Source organism: Apteryx rowi, unplaced genomic scaffold (genome assembly GCF_003343035.1).
Source record: "Apteryx rowi isolate R43461 unplaced genomic scaffold, aptRow1 scaffold_220, whole genome shotgun sequence".
Classification (NCBI taxonomy): domain Eukaryota; kingdom Metazoa; phylum Chordata; class Aves; order Apterygiformes; family Apterygidae; genus Apteryx; species Apteryx rowi.
The window spans coordinates 1,239,096-1,256,348 of record NW_020448531.1 but is presented as its reverse complement, the minus strand read 5'-3'; the positions used below and the strand labels follow the sequence as shown (position 1 = coordinate 1,256,348).

Genomic DNA, 17,253 nt, shown 5'->3' with positions numbered 1-17,253 from the left:
GGCGCTGGGAGCGGAGCCGCTCGCCCAGAGCGCTCGCGCGGCGGAGGCGAAGCCGGCGGCGGCGTGGGCCGGCGAGCAGAGGGCCGGGACGTTCCGTCTGCTGCAGGGACCTCTCTCCCCAGGGAGCCGCTGCCACCCGACGGAGGGAGCGGGGTGTCCCCGCGAGTGGGACACGTACTGCAGGGATCCGTGCTTAAGCGTCGAATTTTGTACTTGTCCGGCCCTAACTGCACAGGGCGAGGAGATGCTGGGAGAGGTGCGGTGGGGGAAGGCTCTGGAAGCCAAAGCTCTGCCTGGGCTGCTCCTCCAGCAGCTGAAGCGCCCAGGATGAGCCATGGGGCTGTGAGACCTAGCAGGGAGCAACACCAGCAGTGCGCAAGTCGTACGTTGTGTTGCATGGGAGAAAAGAGGACTTAAACTATAGCTTGAGAAATTTGTAATTTAGCTGGATTACCGTGGCGCTGGGGGTGGAGCAGCTAACGCAGAGCATGTGGATCATCTGGGGCACGTGACAGCAGGGAGCCACCAGAGTGAGTGATGTATGCCCTTCTGGGCACACTCAGCTTCTGCTTCACGAGTCCTGAGGGGAGCGACGAGTAGAGAGGGGTGCTGCTACGGATGGGAGGGATGGAGACAGCGAGCCATCAGCATAGGGGTGCAGGCGCAAACCGTTGCTGTGACATGACTCACTGCTGGTCTCTTGCTGGGGCTGAGCTCACCTAAACCCGGAGAGGACATGCTGCCTGGATTGCTGGGGAGGGAAGCTGATGGCAGCTCTGGGCTCTCTTGCAGTGTGCCCAAGCGGACGATTGGCGCACTGCCAAATCAATCTACGACTTCCATGCCCAAGACATAGATGGCAACGTTGTCTCCCTGGAGAAATACAGGTAGGAGTGAACGGCATGGAATCCGCTTGTCCTTGGTAAGGCAGTATGTGAGTGTGGGGGGGAAGGTGATGCCCTTGGGACCTGGAGGGGGGAGCGCTGTTTAAAGGTTCTTAATAGCTGTGCCAGGCAACAATGACTAAGCTACAGAGGGAGCTTGTGTAACATGGGAGAGGCTCCGTAGAAAGCAGCTTGTTTATGCAGAAATCAGCTTGTTTACAGGCTGCCTTCCCCTCTTGCTTCCCCTTCACAGAGGATATGTGAGGGACCTGCCTAGTCTTGTTAGGGGAATTGCTTCCGATTCTTTATCTTTCCAGAGGCTTTGTCTGCATCATCACCAATGTGGCCTCAAAATGAGGAAAAACAGACGTAAACTACACTCAGTTTGTTGACTTGTACGCCAGATACGCTGAGAGGGGTTTACGCATCCTAGCCTTTCCCTGCAACCAGTTTGGAAAACAGGTATGTGGGAGCACGGGGTGAAGGCTGCCCTGGAGCCCCACACAAGGGCAGCTCTTGGTCTCGAGGGTCTGCTTGGCTGGCCGGGCTCTGCATGCAGTACACGAGAGGAGCCCGTACAACACCCGCGTGCCAGCAGAGCCATGGAGTTTCTGTGCTAAAGGGGAAGAGGCTTATGTTAGAGTGCCCTGTCTTTTGCCTTCCTCAGGAACCAGGGGACAATGCTCAGATTAAGGCATTTGCTGAGAAGTATGGAGTGAAGTTTGACATGTTCAGTAAGATCAATGTCAATGGGGACAATGCCCTTCCGCTGTGGACGTGGATGAAGGCGCAGCCCGCAGGAAGAGGCACCCTGGGCAAGTGAGTGTGAGAAAGGGGAGTTGTAGAAACCCCCCAACCTGCCTGGCGCTGCTGGAACAGCCCGTGGGGCCGAGAGGAGACTTCAGCAAGCCCTGCCAGGTGGCCCTGCAGTGGGGAGGGAGGGGTGGGCTCTGGGCTGCTCCATCCAAGCTGGGCAGTGAGGCCAAGGCTGATAGAAACAGGTGGCCTGGCTGCAGCAAGGGGAGTTTCTTCCATCACAGTCTCACTTCTGTCTTTTCTTCTTCTAGTGCAATAAAATGGAACTTCTCTAAGGTAGGATATGTCTGCCTTCTCCTGGGCTCTGGCTGTGTTATGGTCAAACCCTAACCCTTTGGGTGGTGGGGAGTGCTTGAAGCGTTGCAGGGAGAAGGGATCCGTGTGTGTAGGCTCTGCTCTGTGTGGTTACCCCAGCTGTTGGGGTAGGAGAGTCCCAAGGGCCAGCTGCTCTGTCCTGGTCCCTGTGCTTGGGGACCCTTATGAGCCTCTGGCTTGTGTGATCTCGAGCCCCGTCCCAGCAAGGCAGTAACAAGCGGAGCTGCGAGCAGGGCTGCCAGGGCCTCCAGCTCCTCTCCATAGGCAGGATCTGCCCCCAGCCTACCCCTGCTGTAAGCAGAGCCCTGGGCTGCAGAGCGCCAATGTTACAGCTGCTGCCAGGCTCACTTGGGTGCTTCTTCACTTCCACAGTTCCTCATTAACCGCGAGGGCCAAGTTGTGAAGAGATACAGTCCCATGGAAGATCCCTACGTAAGTCTCCGGCCGGGGTGGTTCGTGTTGCTGTTCTGCCTGGCCATCAGTTCCAGCTACGGCACCGAGCTACAGGAGAAGGGGGGAAGCGTGGTGGTGCCAGCTGCTCTCACGGATCACACCTGTGGGGGAGTGTTGCTCCAGAGGAGGCTCCGCTGCACTGCTATGTTTTCTCCCTCCCTTGGCTGGGGGAAGCAGAGGCGCCGCGCTCTGTACGCAGAGGGGGTGGCTGAGGTGGCGGGGAGGGACGCGGGTCTGGCAGCGCTGTAACCGAGGGCAGCCTGCTCGGATGGCGTCCTTCAGGGACAGGGTGGAGGAGGGTTCTCGCACATTCTTGGGGCAGTGACACGCTCGCGGTGTGACGCTCCCTTCTTCCTCACAGGTGATCGAGAAGGACCTGCCTAACTATCTGTAGACCTGCTCATCTCACCACTGTGCTGTCCCTTCTGCCCAGCGCTGGCTCTCCTGCTCCCTGTGGAGTCTTCTCATCCAGCCCCAATGACGGTCTGTCTTTAAGCCAGCTTGCTGGTGAGGCAGACCTGAAGATTTGGCGTGCACCTGTTGGAGGAAGGCTTCACAGGGCCGGTGGCCTCTGCTGGGCAGCCCTTGTCTATAGTCACAAAGCAGCATCTGCTGCCCCACTGCAATAAAGTTACTGGAAATGACTGGTCTTGTCTGGCTGGTGTGGCAGTGGGTGGTGGATGGGCTGCTCTCCTGGGGCTGGATCTGCTGCCCTTTGAGCAGGGAGAAACCAGGGTTTTGCGGGGGAGCTAAGACCTTATGCAACTCCTGCCTCAGCTCACCAGAGCTGAGCCCAGCAGGGATAATCCTCATTAGTGCTGATGGGGGAATTACACGCAATCCTGGGTCACTTGGAGCATCAGAGGGGCTCATACGGGAAAGGACAAAACAGTGTGTGGAAGTGTGTGTATCTGTGTGTATCCCTTCTGGGGCCACGGGTGGGGACCTGGTCCTCCTGCCTGAAGGCAGATGGGATCCCTCTTCCTCATGGACCAACAGGGAGCTTACAGGATCTGGTAGTTTCTCTCTGCTGGAGTGAGACTGGGTTGGGGCCTGAAAGCAAGCAAGATTATAGGCAAAAAACCCTGGGTGCTCAACGACATACCAGCACCCCTAATGCACCTCCTGGGCCTGGCAGGGCAGCAGAGCAGCCTCTTCTAGCAGTGGTGTAAGCTATGGCCAGAAGCAGTTAACACAAAAGAAAAAAGTGGTGTTGGGATGTCGCAAAATACCTTGTACAGCAGCCTTGTCCAAGGTGGTGTGCAGGTGCACGGGAGCATCCAAGCCTTCCCGGAGCATCTCAGCGAAGCTGGTGCCTGCAACAGTCCAGCGTTGTCCAACCGAGTCCACGGTGAGATGGCACCTCCCGCAGGCGGTGGGAGAGCCAGTTTTATGGAAGCCTGCACAGGTGCCTGTGCTGCACGGTGCTCTGCGTGAGAGGCAGGCAGCCTTCCTGCCCCTCATCTGCCCCGGGAGGGTGCTGAGCCTCCCCTCGGCACCGCAGTGCTCAAACCAAACCCAGCTCCTCCAGGGCCCGGCACGGGGAGCCCCGTCCATACTGTGTGGCAAAGGGTAGAGTCAGGGAGCAGAGCGGGGAGCAGCTCCCGGGCTGGGACTCGAGGGAGTTTCCTCCTGCCAGTCTGGCGCGGCGACCCCGCGCTAAACCCTCCCCATGAATGCGGGGAGCGCTCTGCTGCCGGCCGGCCGGCCAAGCACGCAGCAGCGGCAGGGGACTGTGCTCTGGCCTGCCTGACCGCTCGGCTCTCCGCGGCCCCATAGCTCCCTTGGCAGCACTGAAAGCCCCAGCCGCGGTTGCACAAGGGCGAGGTATGACTTGCTTCGGCACTACCAGCGCCCCTGGCTCACAGGCCCATCTCCAACTAGGATAAAGAGAACTGCTACTGTCTGGGCAGAAGAGATCGCGTGGAGCCACAGCATGTGACTAAGCAGAAACAGCTCGTGCTGGAGGACTGGGCCTGTACTTTGGCTCCTACTATCCACATTTTTTTCCAACAAAGCCAGGAGAGAAAGCAACAGTGCAGGGAGCAGCTTGAGTCAGGGTCCAGGGTCCAGCCGGGCTTCCACGCTCAGCTGGCACCTGGGAGGATCCCCCTCGGCACGGCGGGGCCCCATCTCCCCCCCGGAGAACGACACTTGCTTGGGACAACAGTCCTTGAACTACCCCCACCGTTTCAGGGACACGGTGGACAAACTCCAGCTGTCAGCGGGACCCTGGCCCTTGGATCCCCTCACCTGACCTGCACCACAGACGGGATCCTGGGGCAAGTCTATACATCTGGACAGGCAGGCGGACAGACAGACAGACAGAGCTGGGACTTGCAGAAATCTTGTATGTGGCTTCCTTTCCATTTTTACTGAGCAGAATGAAAAATTATCCTTCTGAGGCAAGTAGAAAATTTAGGAATTATTAGTCAAAGGCACATATTCTAAAAAAATCTCTTTACATATATACATCTCAATTAATTATAAATACACATAGAAAAACAAAGGCAAACAACAAGCGGATTAAAAAGTGCTAACAAAAAGTTTTAAGGGAGGAAAAAAAGGGACTCATTTAAAAATACATACAATCAGTAGGACAACTGCATAATAATTTAGTTAAAAGATATCGTTACATATTATTAACCCTGACAAAAACACAGGATCGGGGCAGGGAAGGATTTCTTTGAAGGTGCTCTCTGTCTTTTCAGAGATCAGGGAGGGAGAATTGCATATATTTTAAAAGTAACATCAACAAAGCCACCAGATAAGACTCCAGGTAACGGCGCTCTGGTTCCTCCCTGGGGAGAGGCGTCTGGCGGAGGGTGCCTGGAGCGAGAATACCTTGTCGCTATTCCTGAGTTTAAGCCTTTTTGAAATGGGTTTTCTTGGCGTCTGTTTTGGTGCTGAGAATTCAGCAAGCGCCAAGCGAATGAACCAGGACGGGGCGAAGCCGGAGCCGACGGGCCCCTCCGGATTCTCCGCGAGTGTTGTGAACTGGGAAGCATTTTAAATAGAGGATCACACGGGGCTGGGGGAAGGGGCCCTGATCGGGACAAGGAAAAGGCTGTTGTGTCACCACGAGACAGGGGTGATGCCCAGGATCTGGGGGAACCCCCCGCCCCGGGGCGCTCTGTCCAGAAAAGTGCCGGGGAGGACTTCTGATCTTTGGTGTCTACTTTGAGGTAAGGAGCTTTCCTTGAATGCTAGTCAAATGCTGCCCCCGAGCAGCCCTGGCTGCAGGGACACCCTGGGCCCTGCCACAGCTCTTCCCAGGCTGGAGGAAGGTGGGGTAAATATAAGCCCCCAAAACAAAGGGAAAGGGTCACAGCCAGGCCAACCTCCAAAACGAGCCGTGGTCTAACGCACCGGGAAGGCGGCTCCCGTCTCAGCGGGAGCACTAACACTGCTGGGACTGATTCGAAGCGCTTCCCAAAGGCAAACCGGGCACTCGGCTGGTCTCTGCCGCTGGAGGGTCAAGGCTCTTTGCCTGGAGGTGGGCAGTCAACCGGGCACACGTAAAGTGCTGGCACCTTCCAGACCGACCTGTCAGGGCATGGGGGGACCTCAGAAGAGGCCACTTCCCAGGCTGGGCCTCCTTCCCCAGGTCCCTCTCCGAGGAAGGGCCAGGCCAGACAGGGCAGGTCTCAAGTCCTTCCCCGGAAAATATCCTGATGCTGCTTCCAGGAAATATCTAGATGATTCAAGGCAGAGAAAAGAAGCGCAGCAGAAGGGAGGCTTGCGGAGGAGCTGCCAGGGCCCAGAGTATCTCTGCCGGTGGGCAGCTTCCTGCCAGACTCCTTTGTTTAAAAAAGAAAACAAAGGACAATTTCCCCGGGACCTGCCGAGGTTGAGACGCTTCTGAAACAGCAGCCCATGGATGGTGGCAGAGGTGGCTGGAGGCTACACATGTCCTGGAGAGAAAGCAGCCCACCCAGCCGCTCCTGGCCTGACCCGCTGCTGCACGGGCAGTTGGGTGGTGTGGGGCAGTGCTTTGCAAAGCAGATGTTTGCTCTTTGGTATTGGAGGCTGGATTTGCAGCATGAGCAGCAATACTGCACAACCCTGGTGCTCGCCAGGGACCTTGGCCCTTCTGGGACCTTGCAGTGGCTCTCACTGAGATCAGTGGTGGGTGGGCTGGATCGCCGAGATCCAGATGCCCAGGTCTGTGTCCATGGCCCAGCCAAGGACAAGCCATGTAGAACAGGACTAGTGAGATGGCCAGAAGGACACTACATGATAGCTAGTTAGAAAAAGCATGGTCAGCCAGAGATGCAGCGACGTGTGGGGCTGAGGTGCAGGCTGGCCAGGGGCTATGGGACAAGCTGAAGGGACGCATGGCCCTTCTGCTTCAGGAAATCCTCCATGTGGTCCCAGCACGACTGAGCTCACTGCACAATACTGACAAACGGAGCACTGGGGCAGACAGCTTCTGCCCTCTCCTACAGAGCTCAGGCAGCCCCAGAGGTGTCAGGATCCCTTCCCAGGGAAGGCACAGAGCAGGAGCAGTCAGTTTTGCTTCTCCCAACTGAGTCTGCTCAACCCTGCACAGTTGGCACTAACTCAGTGGCTCCCAGCTACTCCGGGACGTCATTACCTTCCCCTTCACCTCTGCCTTCATACTCAGCCCTCCAGCGCCCAGTGTTCAGAGCAGCCTCAAGGTGCACAGCAGGGCTGGTGCAGCCCAAGAGGAAAGCTGGCACCAGCCAACGCAGATACAGCTTGGTCAGGCAGCTGTCAGGAGCAGACTGGGCTCTCCCACTTCAGTAATGGACCAGTGCTCTGGTCACCAGATCGTTTTGAGACCAGACACGACCTTGCCCAGTTCAGTAATGAACCAGTGCAGTCAGCAACTGCTGCAGACCTCTGGGCTGGAGGGCTTGGGAAGGGATAACCCAGCCTGGAAAACTCAGTAGTCTACAGGGGGACAAGCATGGAGAGGAGGGGGTGTCTCCCCTCTGTCCTACAGGGGCACTGACCTTTGAGCAGGACTTGGACACAGCAGAGACCATCAGTCCAAATCAGCTGAGCTTGGCAGCACTCAACTCCTCCCAAGCGCATGTTATATACAAATCTATACATGGGTGACTGTATATTATATATAAATAAACTTTGCTTTAAGGAACTATAGTTTTTTCTTTCTTCTCCCCTCAAAAACAGAAGTGGATCAGTCTAAACCAGTAGAAAAGCCAAGGCTCCCCAACTCCCATCTTTGCACCAAAGGATACAGATCCACAGCGGTCAAGCAGCGCCTGGTTTGCCCAGCACCATGCTGGGCTCAGCTGGCTTTCAGAAGTCAGAGAAAGGCCCACTGAAATGGATGACGCTCTGGCGCTCTTGGGACAGCATGTTCTCTTGGGGGGCCACATTAAACATCTCTTCCAGTACCTTTCTAAAATTGATATTCCCATTCTGCTGGACAAAGTCTTCCTGCTGCTGCTTCAGAGTCTGCAAGGATCCAGGGGGAGGGGGAGGCAAATGTTCATGCAGGGGGGAGCTCAGATGCATGTTCCCCTGCAGGACTGGGGCTGGGCTTTTGAAGGCAGAAGGGTGGCTGAAGCCAAAGGGTAACCTGTGCTGCTGGTGTGGCTGGAGAACAGGCTCCGAGGGGAAGCACAAAGCACCGGGCTCTGGGTTCATCGCCATGTCGGGGATGCTGTTGCTGGGAGGGCTGTAGGTCAGGTCCAGGATCTCGTCCTGGCGCAGGGAGTGCCTGGACAAGGAGATCCCAGGCCCCACCTGTGTGAGGTCCCGGGGCTGTGCCAGGATGGGCAGTGGCAGGGAGAACGGCAGGCTCTGCTCTTGGGCCAGGAGGAGTTGGTTGTGCTTCCGCTTCACGTTTTCATCCATCTGCTTCAGCTCCTCCAGCACCTTACGAACACAGCTCTCGGGGATCTTTATCCCTAGGAGAGGAAGGTGGGTCAGTCCCCAAAGCACATTGAGAAGGGAACTGGGGGGGACAGAGGCACAAGCAAGAGCACCTCAGTCTGGGGCCCGCTTGCCTAGCACGCTCCCTGCCTGCTCCACCTCTTGGCTGGGCTGTGGAGCAGGGAGACGGGGCTGCAACTGGAGCAAAGGCAGCTCCAAGGCAGGCTTGTACCATGCACCAACAGTGCCGCTTTCGCAGCCAAGGATCGGACAGCTCAGGCCTGGCTGGCACCCTCACGCCTGGTGCCCAGAGGAGATGTACCACCACTGGGCGCAAACAAACATGTAGGGATAGCCCCAGCTGCCTTCCTTCCCATGGGATCAGCTGAGCAGCGGGTGATTCTGCCCGGCACCTAGCCATGTTTACGAGGGGATTCTTGGAAGCAGGCAGCTGGATCCCTTCTTCCTTCTTTTAACATGCCCTGCCCCTTCCCTTCCCAGCTATTCACCCACCAACTTGTTTCTTCTTCTCCTTGGTCTTCAGGCGGACAATCTGCAGGTAGCTGGTGTTAGTGATGTCTGCCATGATGCTGGCGATCTTGCTCCAGACCCGCAGCAGGGCCCCGCACAGCATGTAGTAGTGACGCAGGCGCATGCCCTGGAAGCACTCCTTCCCCTCCTGGATCAGCTTGCAGCTCCTGTTCCTTCAGTCCGAGTGGGGGAAAACAACCTGAGTCAGCATGGGCTCCTACGGCAGAGCAGGACCCCGCCGCAGCCTCCCCAGCATGGCCCTTCCCCGCTGTCTCCCCAGCGCCAGCCGCAAAGGGTTCTGCCTCGGGGAGGGCAGGACCAGCCTTCCCCTCTGAAAGCAGGGCAGATTTGGGCTGCACATCTCTTACCAGGCGGCATGGTTACACTTCTTCAAGGAGAAGTGGTAACTGCTCTCCCAGTGCTCTTTGGCCTCCTCAGGCAGCACCTGCAGAAGAAACCATTACAGAGGTAGAGATTTTCCATTGCCCAATGTGCAGCTGAGAGTTGAAACCTAGGGCTGGGAGTCAGGACACCTGGGTGCTGCTATCAGCTCTGCCAGACCCTCAGCAGGACTACGAGGAGCTTACAGTAACTGTCCTTCCAAAGCACAATTTATCCTCACGCTTGCTTCCCCCACTCTTCTTGTTTTGGAGGGGGTTCAGGGCCAGTGAGGAAGCCAGGTAGCACGGTGCTAAGCACCCTGCCTGCCAGAGGAGTGAGAGGACAAACGCTTCGTGCTCTCCCAGGGGCGCCAGGGGACATTGACCTGTCTGAGTGAGCCGGTCGCAGGAGCAGGGACCCGGCAGGGAAGGGCAGCTTAGCCTGGGGCTGGGGCCGAGCCGTGTGGGCCCAGGGAAGGCGGCGCCTGCACTATGGAGGGGCACCATTTGGCAAAGCCTGCACAGAGAAAGAGGCCCTTCCCTCCTGTCACGCCGGAGGGCTGCACTTACCCGCTGGTACTTTTTGTGCAGACTGTCCAGGCTCTCAGGCTGGCTTTGCTTCCCAATGTTTGGCTTGTAGAGGATGAAGTTCTTCCCGCGGCTCTGCTCTGCCAGCAGACAGGTGTGTTTGCTTCCTCGCATCTGTTGGGGTAGGGCTGGTGGTTACAATCACAGCTTCTCTTCCCAAGCTCAGACTCCTCTGAACTAACCCCCTCCTCCCTGTTCCCACAGTGGGGGCATCTTCCAGCCCCCAGTAGGAGGTCACACACAGACCAAGGGCCTTTGACAGTCACAGCGGACCACCATCTGCTGGAGTCATTCTCCAGACTGGGGTGCCACCCTGGCAGAGCCCAGGGACCTACCCTGTAGGAGAGGTAAAACCCGTCGAAAGATCCCGTCAGTTTGAGCGACTTCTCATAAGCCTCCTCCCACTTCAAGCCTCTGTCAACACTGATCTAAACAGGGACAAACAAGAGGATTCTGTAATTCCAGAGCGCAGGATAAGCTCAGTCTGTCCCACAAATCACACCCCAACGCATACTCGGTGCAGCTGCAGCCAAGAAACAGGCGCTGTTGGTACCTCAAGGACATTGCCACGGGCGGGACCAGAGTCCAGAGGGCCCCAGGGCTCCCGTCTCCCAGGAGAGCAGAGCTCCAAGGACTAAGAGCCCTGAGCCCTCCTGCTGCAGCCAGGAGACCATGCAAGGTGGTGAAGAGGGTGAAGGCAGGGCCAGAGGGGCCAGTGCAGCGCTGACATGCTCCGCCGGACTGAGCTCCAGGCTATGGCAGCCCCATGCCCTCAGGGCAGGACAAGGGCTGTCCTTAGCTCCTCTGCTTAACTCCCAGCACCAAGGACCCACCCATGACCAAGGGCAAATGCGATACAAACATGATAAACAGCCGCGGGGCGGAAGGAGGAAGCCAGGGGCTCACAGCCCCAGACTGGGATGCACTGGAGAAGGCTGGACTGCAGAGAGCGCTGTGCGGGCTGCCTACCTTATAAAACACGACCTGCCCGTCCTGCGGGTGCCCAGGGGTCAGGAAGACCTCCTTGCTCTCCTCATAGATCTCATCCACTCCCGGGGCTAAATCTGGAGCAGGAGGAAAAACCAAAACACATGCCCTTGTTTAGAGCATTAGGTCCAAGACCAGCCCTCATTCTCTGTCCATGCCATCTCCTCTCCTTGCAAAGGAGTCTCAGGATTTGTGCTGTGTGGGACTGGGACAGCACAGCACCTGAGGGCCACGGGCACAGCACAGTGCTGAAACAGCCAGTCAGCCAGAGCAGGGAGCCTCAGGGGTGCAGCAGGGAGAGGTCTGGCCACCCCTCTTTCTCCTTACCTAGTATGCCCATGTCATATTTGCCCTCCTTCTTGTCCTTTTCAATCAGGTAGTCAAAGGTGTCAGAGAAGTACTGGAAAAGCATGTTCTGCTTGTCCACCTCTAGACCCAGAATCCGGTTCAGGAACTTGGTGATGGAGCAATCTGCAAGAGCATGGAGGATCAGAGAATGTGGTGTAGCCAGGCATGAAACCTACCAGCACATCCCCAAAGAGACTCATTCAACACCCAACCACCACCCTTTCCTGGATGGCAGCACAGCACTAACTCGCAAGAGAGCAGCCCAAGAGCCCATTAGTCCAGGCTGCAGGCAGAAGCCAGGCTGCTGTGGGGAAATGTGATCTGTGGTGCTGGCTGATCACCACAGCAGCTCCTCCAGCGGTCAGAGGGCTGCATCCTGCATCAGCTGCACAGTGTACCCCTCAAGGCTGTACTCCAGTGCAGATGGACCCAGGGGGCTATGGCAGCTCTGCCTCTTTCATTTCTCCCTCACAACAGGCAGAAAAAGATTGACACATACCCTTCTCCACCGAGACGGTGCCATACTTCATCTGATTGCAGCAGATCCCCACAGAGATGAGGCCTTGCTTCATTTCTGGAATGGCAGAAGGCAGCTTTTCAGTTTTAGGATTGAACCTCCCCTCCCTTCGACAGTCCTGCAGGGCTGCTTCCCCTCCAGCTATGCCCGTTATCCCACAGCTAAACCTGTCCCACACCGTCTTCCCTCCAGCCTGCTGCTCAGCTCTTCAAGTGTCCCAAACCTGAGACAGACCTTCGTGCACGAAGCTGACGCAAGACACAACAGTAACCCCAGAGCTGGTAATATTCTTACCTTGAAAAAATGAAGCTTCTCCTCTTTCATAGCTCTTGGGCACAGGAACCTTGTTCTCTGTGTGGCTGAGGATAGTGGAGAGGACTTTGTCTAGTGCTTTAGCCCCATACTGTGAAAGGAGACAAGAGTCATGCCTGGGACGAACCCTGCACCTTACATTGTCAGCCCAGCAATGGACTGAGTATGTCACAGCATTTCTGCTGGCACTGCAGAGAAAGCCATCGCCTCCAGCAAAGGCCACTGAGCTGCCTGTGTCGAGGGGAAGCCGCGTGTCAGGGGCCTTGTCCAACCCTAGGGGATCCGCGTACAGGAACTTGCGAGCCCTCACCCCGGCCCTGACGCCACTTCCCTTTAGGGCAGAGGCAGATCACCCAAGCGCCCTCCTCAGCTTCCCCCTGGAAGCCGGGAACATGAGCCTCCCACCAGGGGGGCACCCGGATGCCCGGTGCTGGTATTAACTGGTTCTGTATGCTGTACTTGCGCTACCCGCAGAGCTGCACGCCTGATGCTTGCTAGGCCACATCCTGCCTGTAGGTGCCAGCAACGACCTTCGTACCCCCGGTTTCTACTGAGGCACTTGCTAACTGTTTCAGCCCTTCCTTGGCTGAGCTTCCCTGCAAACAGCTGCGAGTTACCTTATTCTCAAAGTTGTACTTGCTGAGGTCTCGGGATTCAGTGGCTCTTCGGTCTCCGTGAGTTAAGGCACCCTAGGAAGACAGACCAAGCAAAAAGCTCTTCAGAAGAGTAGGAGGAACTAATCAGAGTAACAACATAACAGAGATCAATTATCCTGAGAAATAATCAACTCTGTGAGCAACGTTTCCTGAGCATTTCAGATGATGGCCTCTAACCAGCTCAACAGCATCCACCAGGTTTTAACAGGATTGTTGGAGATTATCAAGCAACATTTCTTCTGTTTCCCTAGTTACATCCAGAACACTGAAAATGCTATTTTTTCCTACACATTTCTGAGACATCACATGCCATTTAGCTATTAAGATGTGACAACACATTAAACCTTAATACAGCAGGCAGGCTGTACGTCACATACATCTTCACAAGTATTTTAGTTCTTAAGTTTTAGCTGTTGCAAACTACCAGAGGAAGGATAACCAAAACCATCTTGTCTCAGAAGATGCCAGGATATGAATGCACTGTGGACAAGCAGTGACTTTCTGGAATATTAAGACTTTCCTGAAGTATTTGGGGATTTATCAGAAACAAAGAAAAATGAAACTGACTGACAAACTGTGGTCATTAATACTTCTGTTAGCTTTCTGGAAAAGGATGGGTGCAAGCTCTCCTTCTCTGGAGATATTCAAAACGCGCCTGGATGCAATCCTGTGCAATGTGCTCTAGGTGACCCTGCTTGAGCAGGGGGGTTGGACTAGATGATCTCCAGAGGTCCCTTCCAACCTCAGCGATTCTGTGATTCTGTGATTCTGTGTAATGTTGGGGGAATTCCAGCATCTGGAATTGGGTTCTGCTTCCCTGAAATTCCTCCTGTTGCCTTGGTTACATATTCTTCTTCACTTCCTTTCCCAAATCCCAGAATGTTAAAAGCCTTCTTCGTTCCACAACTGCAATGCTTTAAGTCAGGGGGTGATGCAATCCCTCGCACTAGTAACACTGTCCATGCCAGTGGGACTACCAAACCTGTTCAGAGAGAATTGGAACTGACACACTTATATCTTTGTTGCAGGGCACTTACTAGGCTCTCCAGACGTTTTGCCACGATAGATGCAAACCTCCTCTCCCCTGCCAGCTCAGAGATAAGGAAGACATACTCTGGAGCAGAAACCTGATTTGAGCGGTGTGTTCGACCTACAGAGATATGAGTAAAGAAGGGAGTGAAAGGCGAGGTCGGTACAGCCTACCTCATATGGGAAAAGAAGCTGAGCAGGAGGTAAGAGCGCCAAAATGACTATCCACGTCATGCTGGTTTCCAAAGGAGATCTTTCTTTGGGATTAAAGGACAGAGGTGCAGTTGCATTCATCACCTTGGTGATGCTCAGAACATGTCAGAGTTGAGTTTTTAGTCCTGACCTCTGGCAAGGAGTCCTGACCTCTCCCCCATTTTGAGCTGGGGTGTGGCATTATTTCTTTATGCTCACGTGGGAACCGGCCCACCCCATCTCCAGAGGTTCTGCAGGATGGAACAGAAGTCCTCAGGCACCACCAGGCATGTTTCATGAGGAGGAATTCCTGCTCACACGAATGGGAAGGCTTCCCCCTTTCCACACTGCAAATCATTCCTGAAATCTTATAGGGAAGGTTCCTGTTGACAAGTCAATCATAGCTGCCTTATGTCTGGATTTCTATCCTGGCAAAACATGGGAGCACCGTGCTCTGAAAGCTGCCACCTCAAAAAGCTAAATATCTGTGTCCCTGGCTGCAGCCTGGTTCGGGAGGCCAGGCTAAACACCTCAGGCCCTGCCTGGTTTGGGCGGCCACATGTGCTTTTCACTGCCAGGGCTGCCCAAGGCTGCATGGTCTGAAATGCACTCGGGGAAGGGGACAGTGACCAAGAACACTCAGTCCTCACCAAATTGCTGTATGGCCCGGTCTGCACTCCAAGGCAATTCCAGTGTCATGTGGACCCGGCGCTTCTGATTTTTCACCCGTCTGTCTGCTTGGAGAGAGATACCTGAGCTGGAGGCCTCGGAGATTATTGCTACGAGCTAAGAGAGAGAAACACCACCAGTGAGAAGGGAGAATGAGGTTCCTAGTCATCTGCAAAAGCAGCCACAGGAAACAGCCCAAGACACAAAGGTAGCCCCAGATCATGGAAGGGACCTAGGCCACCTTATCGCTTGCCAGCAGGGCAAACAGAAAGCTGCAGAGCCTTGCTGGCCTCTGGCCTAAGGCTGGCAAGGCAAAAGCATACAAGACACCCTCCCTTTCCTGCCCCGTCAATGTACTTGCTCCCATGCAGATGTTTGAAGGTTCTTCTGGCTCAAATCTCACTCACCTTCTCCCCATTCATAAAACGCTCCTTCTCCTTCAGATTGACGTGGTCTATAGAGAGGCCTTGTTCTGCACGCGACTCGAACATGACAGAGCCATCCGGTCTGCATACCACCCGGCCCTTCCGCCCAGTCATCTGCACATGCCGCACAGAAGAGAGAGAGGCCGTTAGCAGAGGGGAGAGACCTGCACGGTGCAGCATCTTGGGTGAAACAGTGTTTAGGAAGTCAATTCTAAACAGCTTTTTCAGGTTGCAAGGAAGGAGAGGAAACTCTCAGCTGCAGCTCCCTTCACTGGCCCCTTTTCCTGTCACCCATTGCCAGTGAAATATACTCTTGATTGTGGGGAGTACCTCTGCCACGTGCTCCGGGCCCCCAAAATGATTGATCAGTTCATCCAAGGTATTGAGAGGTAGCTCTTTTCCCAGTGCTTTTACTTTTGCTAGGAGGTCCTGTTTCATCTTTTCCACATGTTCTAGTTCTCTCAGGCCATGCATCTCTTTTTGGGAAGACAGCAAGTGAAAACTGCCTGCAAAGTAAAACACAAACACTCAGAATCACCTGGTGATTGCAAATCGGAAGAGCCAAAAGAAATCAGAAGTTGGTCCCAAGGGGCTTCTAGGGGGCACTATCTGATGTTCAGGTAAAGCCTTGCAATAAATGGTGCTTCAATAAATCTGTGCTTCCCCCTGTTTTATAATGGAAGGAAAAGTAGTGTGTAGAGCACCTTCTGCTGGCTCACTGATGTGAGCAAGTTGATGTGAATTAACCTCACAAGGCCAAGTTTGACCATCACAGGATAAAATCTAGCCAAGATTGTAAGGCTATCCCAAAGACAGAAGGAGCTTCAACATCCCCAGAACACACCAAAAAAGATCTCCTCACACCAGCTCAACTCTGCAATCCCCTTAGCCAGACCCCACAAGGGTTATATCTAATCTTATAGCTGTCCACGCTTGCAGGGTACTGGAGCGGGTGGTTTCCTCCATCTACGTTCCTGTGCATTGTGCACCATGCACTAAAGAACGAAGTGACTCTGGTTCCTGGCTCCCCAAAGCAAGGAAGGAGCAAGCCCTCTGCTGCTGCCCTGCTTACTTCTGTCCTCTGCTGCAAAGCCGTTGTAGGTGTGCTCAACGAAGATGACATCGTCTGTCTCAAACACGGACTCTGGAGAGGAGTTGAAGTCACTGTCGAGCCCCATGTCGGAGTCAGTGCTGCTGTCATCACTGATCTTGATCACACCGGCAGGGTCACATACACCCTTCAGAGCTTTGGCGCAGCGGCCCTTCTGTTTCCCTGCAAGGGAGAGTGAGTGGCGTCATGTGGGGGTCCCCAGCCTTGTGTATCCATGCAGAAGAGCAAGTGCCAGCTCAGAAAGAAGAGAAGAAATCACAAAATAGCTGAGACTGCCTCAGATAAAAGGCTAATCTTGGAGAGACAAAGCCTTTTGGGCACAAGTGGACAGTTAGGAAGGGGGGGAGGAAGGAGGGAGAGAAAAAGAGAGGGAGAGAAAGAAAGAAAGGAAGAGAGAGAAAGGAAGAACAAGGCAATCTTTATCAGGGTTGAAGCTAGTTGCACACACCAGGATGAACTCACAGCCGGCTTTAAGCAGTGTTAGCTCCATAGGGGAAGGAGTCCGCAGGTCTGACTGCCCTCAGAGGCATTTGTAGGCAAAGGGAAGGTGCCAGTGTTTTGGTGCTTGCAGCTGGGATGTCGTTTACTTCCAAGCATAGTAAGACATGCCCCCGCCACGTGAGAGGGTTCAGAGACCAGTCTGCACAAGCTGCTCTGCAGCAGCAACCTGTTAGGACAACCTCCACAATCTGCCTGTGCTGCTGTCTCATCCCCTCTTCCACCTTTCCCCCATCCCACTAAGGAAGAAATCCCAAAACTGTTCTTACCTGCAGCCACAGCCAACGATTTGGCAGGGAAGTGATTTTTTCCCAGGACACTTGCCATGCTATAGGTAAGGGGTAGTAGAGAAACCCCCCTTGCTGCAGGAGGGCTTCAAATGCACAGCCAGGACTCTGGTGCAATCTGCCCATCAGTCTAGGTAAGGAAACAGCTAAGGGAAAGGGGCACAGCTACTGGGCAAGTGGTGGAGGCTAGGAACTACGCTGGTGACAGGGGAGTGGGTTAGAGGGAGGAAGGGGGAATGACCTAGAGAGCCGCCCTCCTCCAGATGAGAGACAACAGTGATGGGGGATGTGAGGGAGGGCAAACTGAAATCAGGGCAGAGTAGCAAAAAGCATGAAGTGGGGGAAAGGGAAAAAGGAAAAGAAAAAGCTGAGTGGCTGGGGTGAAGC

General features: G+C 55.0%; 2 protein-coding genes across 6 annotated transcripts in view; one reads left to right on the top strand and one right to left on the bottom strand.

Annotated features, from left to right (window-relative positions):
• The first annotated feature begins 229 nt into the window (after nt 1-229).
• Nucleotides 230-3,112, top strand: GPX4 (glutathione peroxidase 4). The gene is made up of 7 exons (XM_026064885.1): nt 230-256; nt 793-887; nt 1,202-1,346; nt 1,552-1,703; nt 1,952-1,976; nt 2,388-2,447; nt 2,830-3,112. Exons 1-7 carry the CDS (start codon nt 245-247, stop codon nt 2,860-2,862), a joined length of 522 nt encoding a protein of 173 aa, XP_025920670.1. The 5' UTR covers nt 230-244; the 3' UTR covers nt 2,863-3,112.
• A 1,702-nt stretch (nt 3,113-4,814) lies between these two features.
• The window catches only part of SBNO2 (strawberry notch homolog 2), a 70,281-nt gene continuing 57,842 nt past the window's right edge, over nt 4,815-17,253 (bottom strand). For 4 of the 5 annotated variants that reach the window (XM_026064789.1, XM_026064790.1, XM_026064791.1 and 1 more), the window contains 15 exons: nt 16,043-16,243; nt 15,301-15,476; nt 14,953-15,084; nt 14,527-14,662; nt 13,693-13,805; nt 12,617-12,688; nt 11,982-12,090; nt 11,670-11,744; nt 11,150-11,293; nt 10,805-10,899; nt 10,171-10,263; nt 9,818-9,949; nt 9,236-9,312; nt 8,850-9,040; nt 4,815-8,371 (listed from right to left, as the gene is read on the bottom strand). In XM_026064789.1, the coding sequence (XP_025920574.1) occupies nt 7,758-8,371; nt 8,850-9,040; nt 9,236-9,312; nt 9,818-9,949; nt 10,171-10,263; nt 10,805-10,899; nt 11,150-11,293; nt 11,670-11,744; nt 11,982-12,090; nt 12,617-12,688; nt 13,693-13,805; nt 14,527-14,662; nt 14,953-15,084; nt 15,301-15,476; nt 16,043-16,243 (2,360 nt within the window). In that variant the 3' untranslated portion in view covers nt 4,815-7,757. The remainder of the gene's footprint in view (nt 8,372-8,849; nt 9,041-9,235; nt 9,313-9,817; nt 9,950-10,170; nt 10,264-10,804; nt 10,900-11,149; nt 11,294-11,669; nt 11,745-11,981; nt 12,091-12,616; nt 12,689-13,692; nt 13,806-14,526; nt 14,663-14,952; nt 15,085-15,300; nt 15,477-16,042; nt 16,244-17,253) is intronic. The other variant, XM_026064792.1, reaches the window with a different exon arrangement.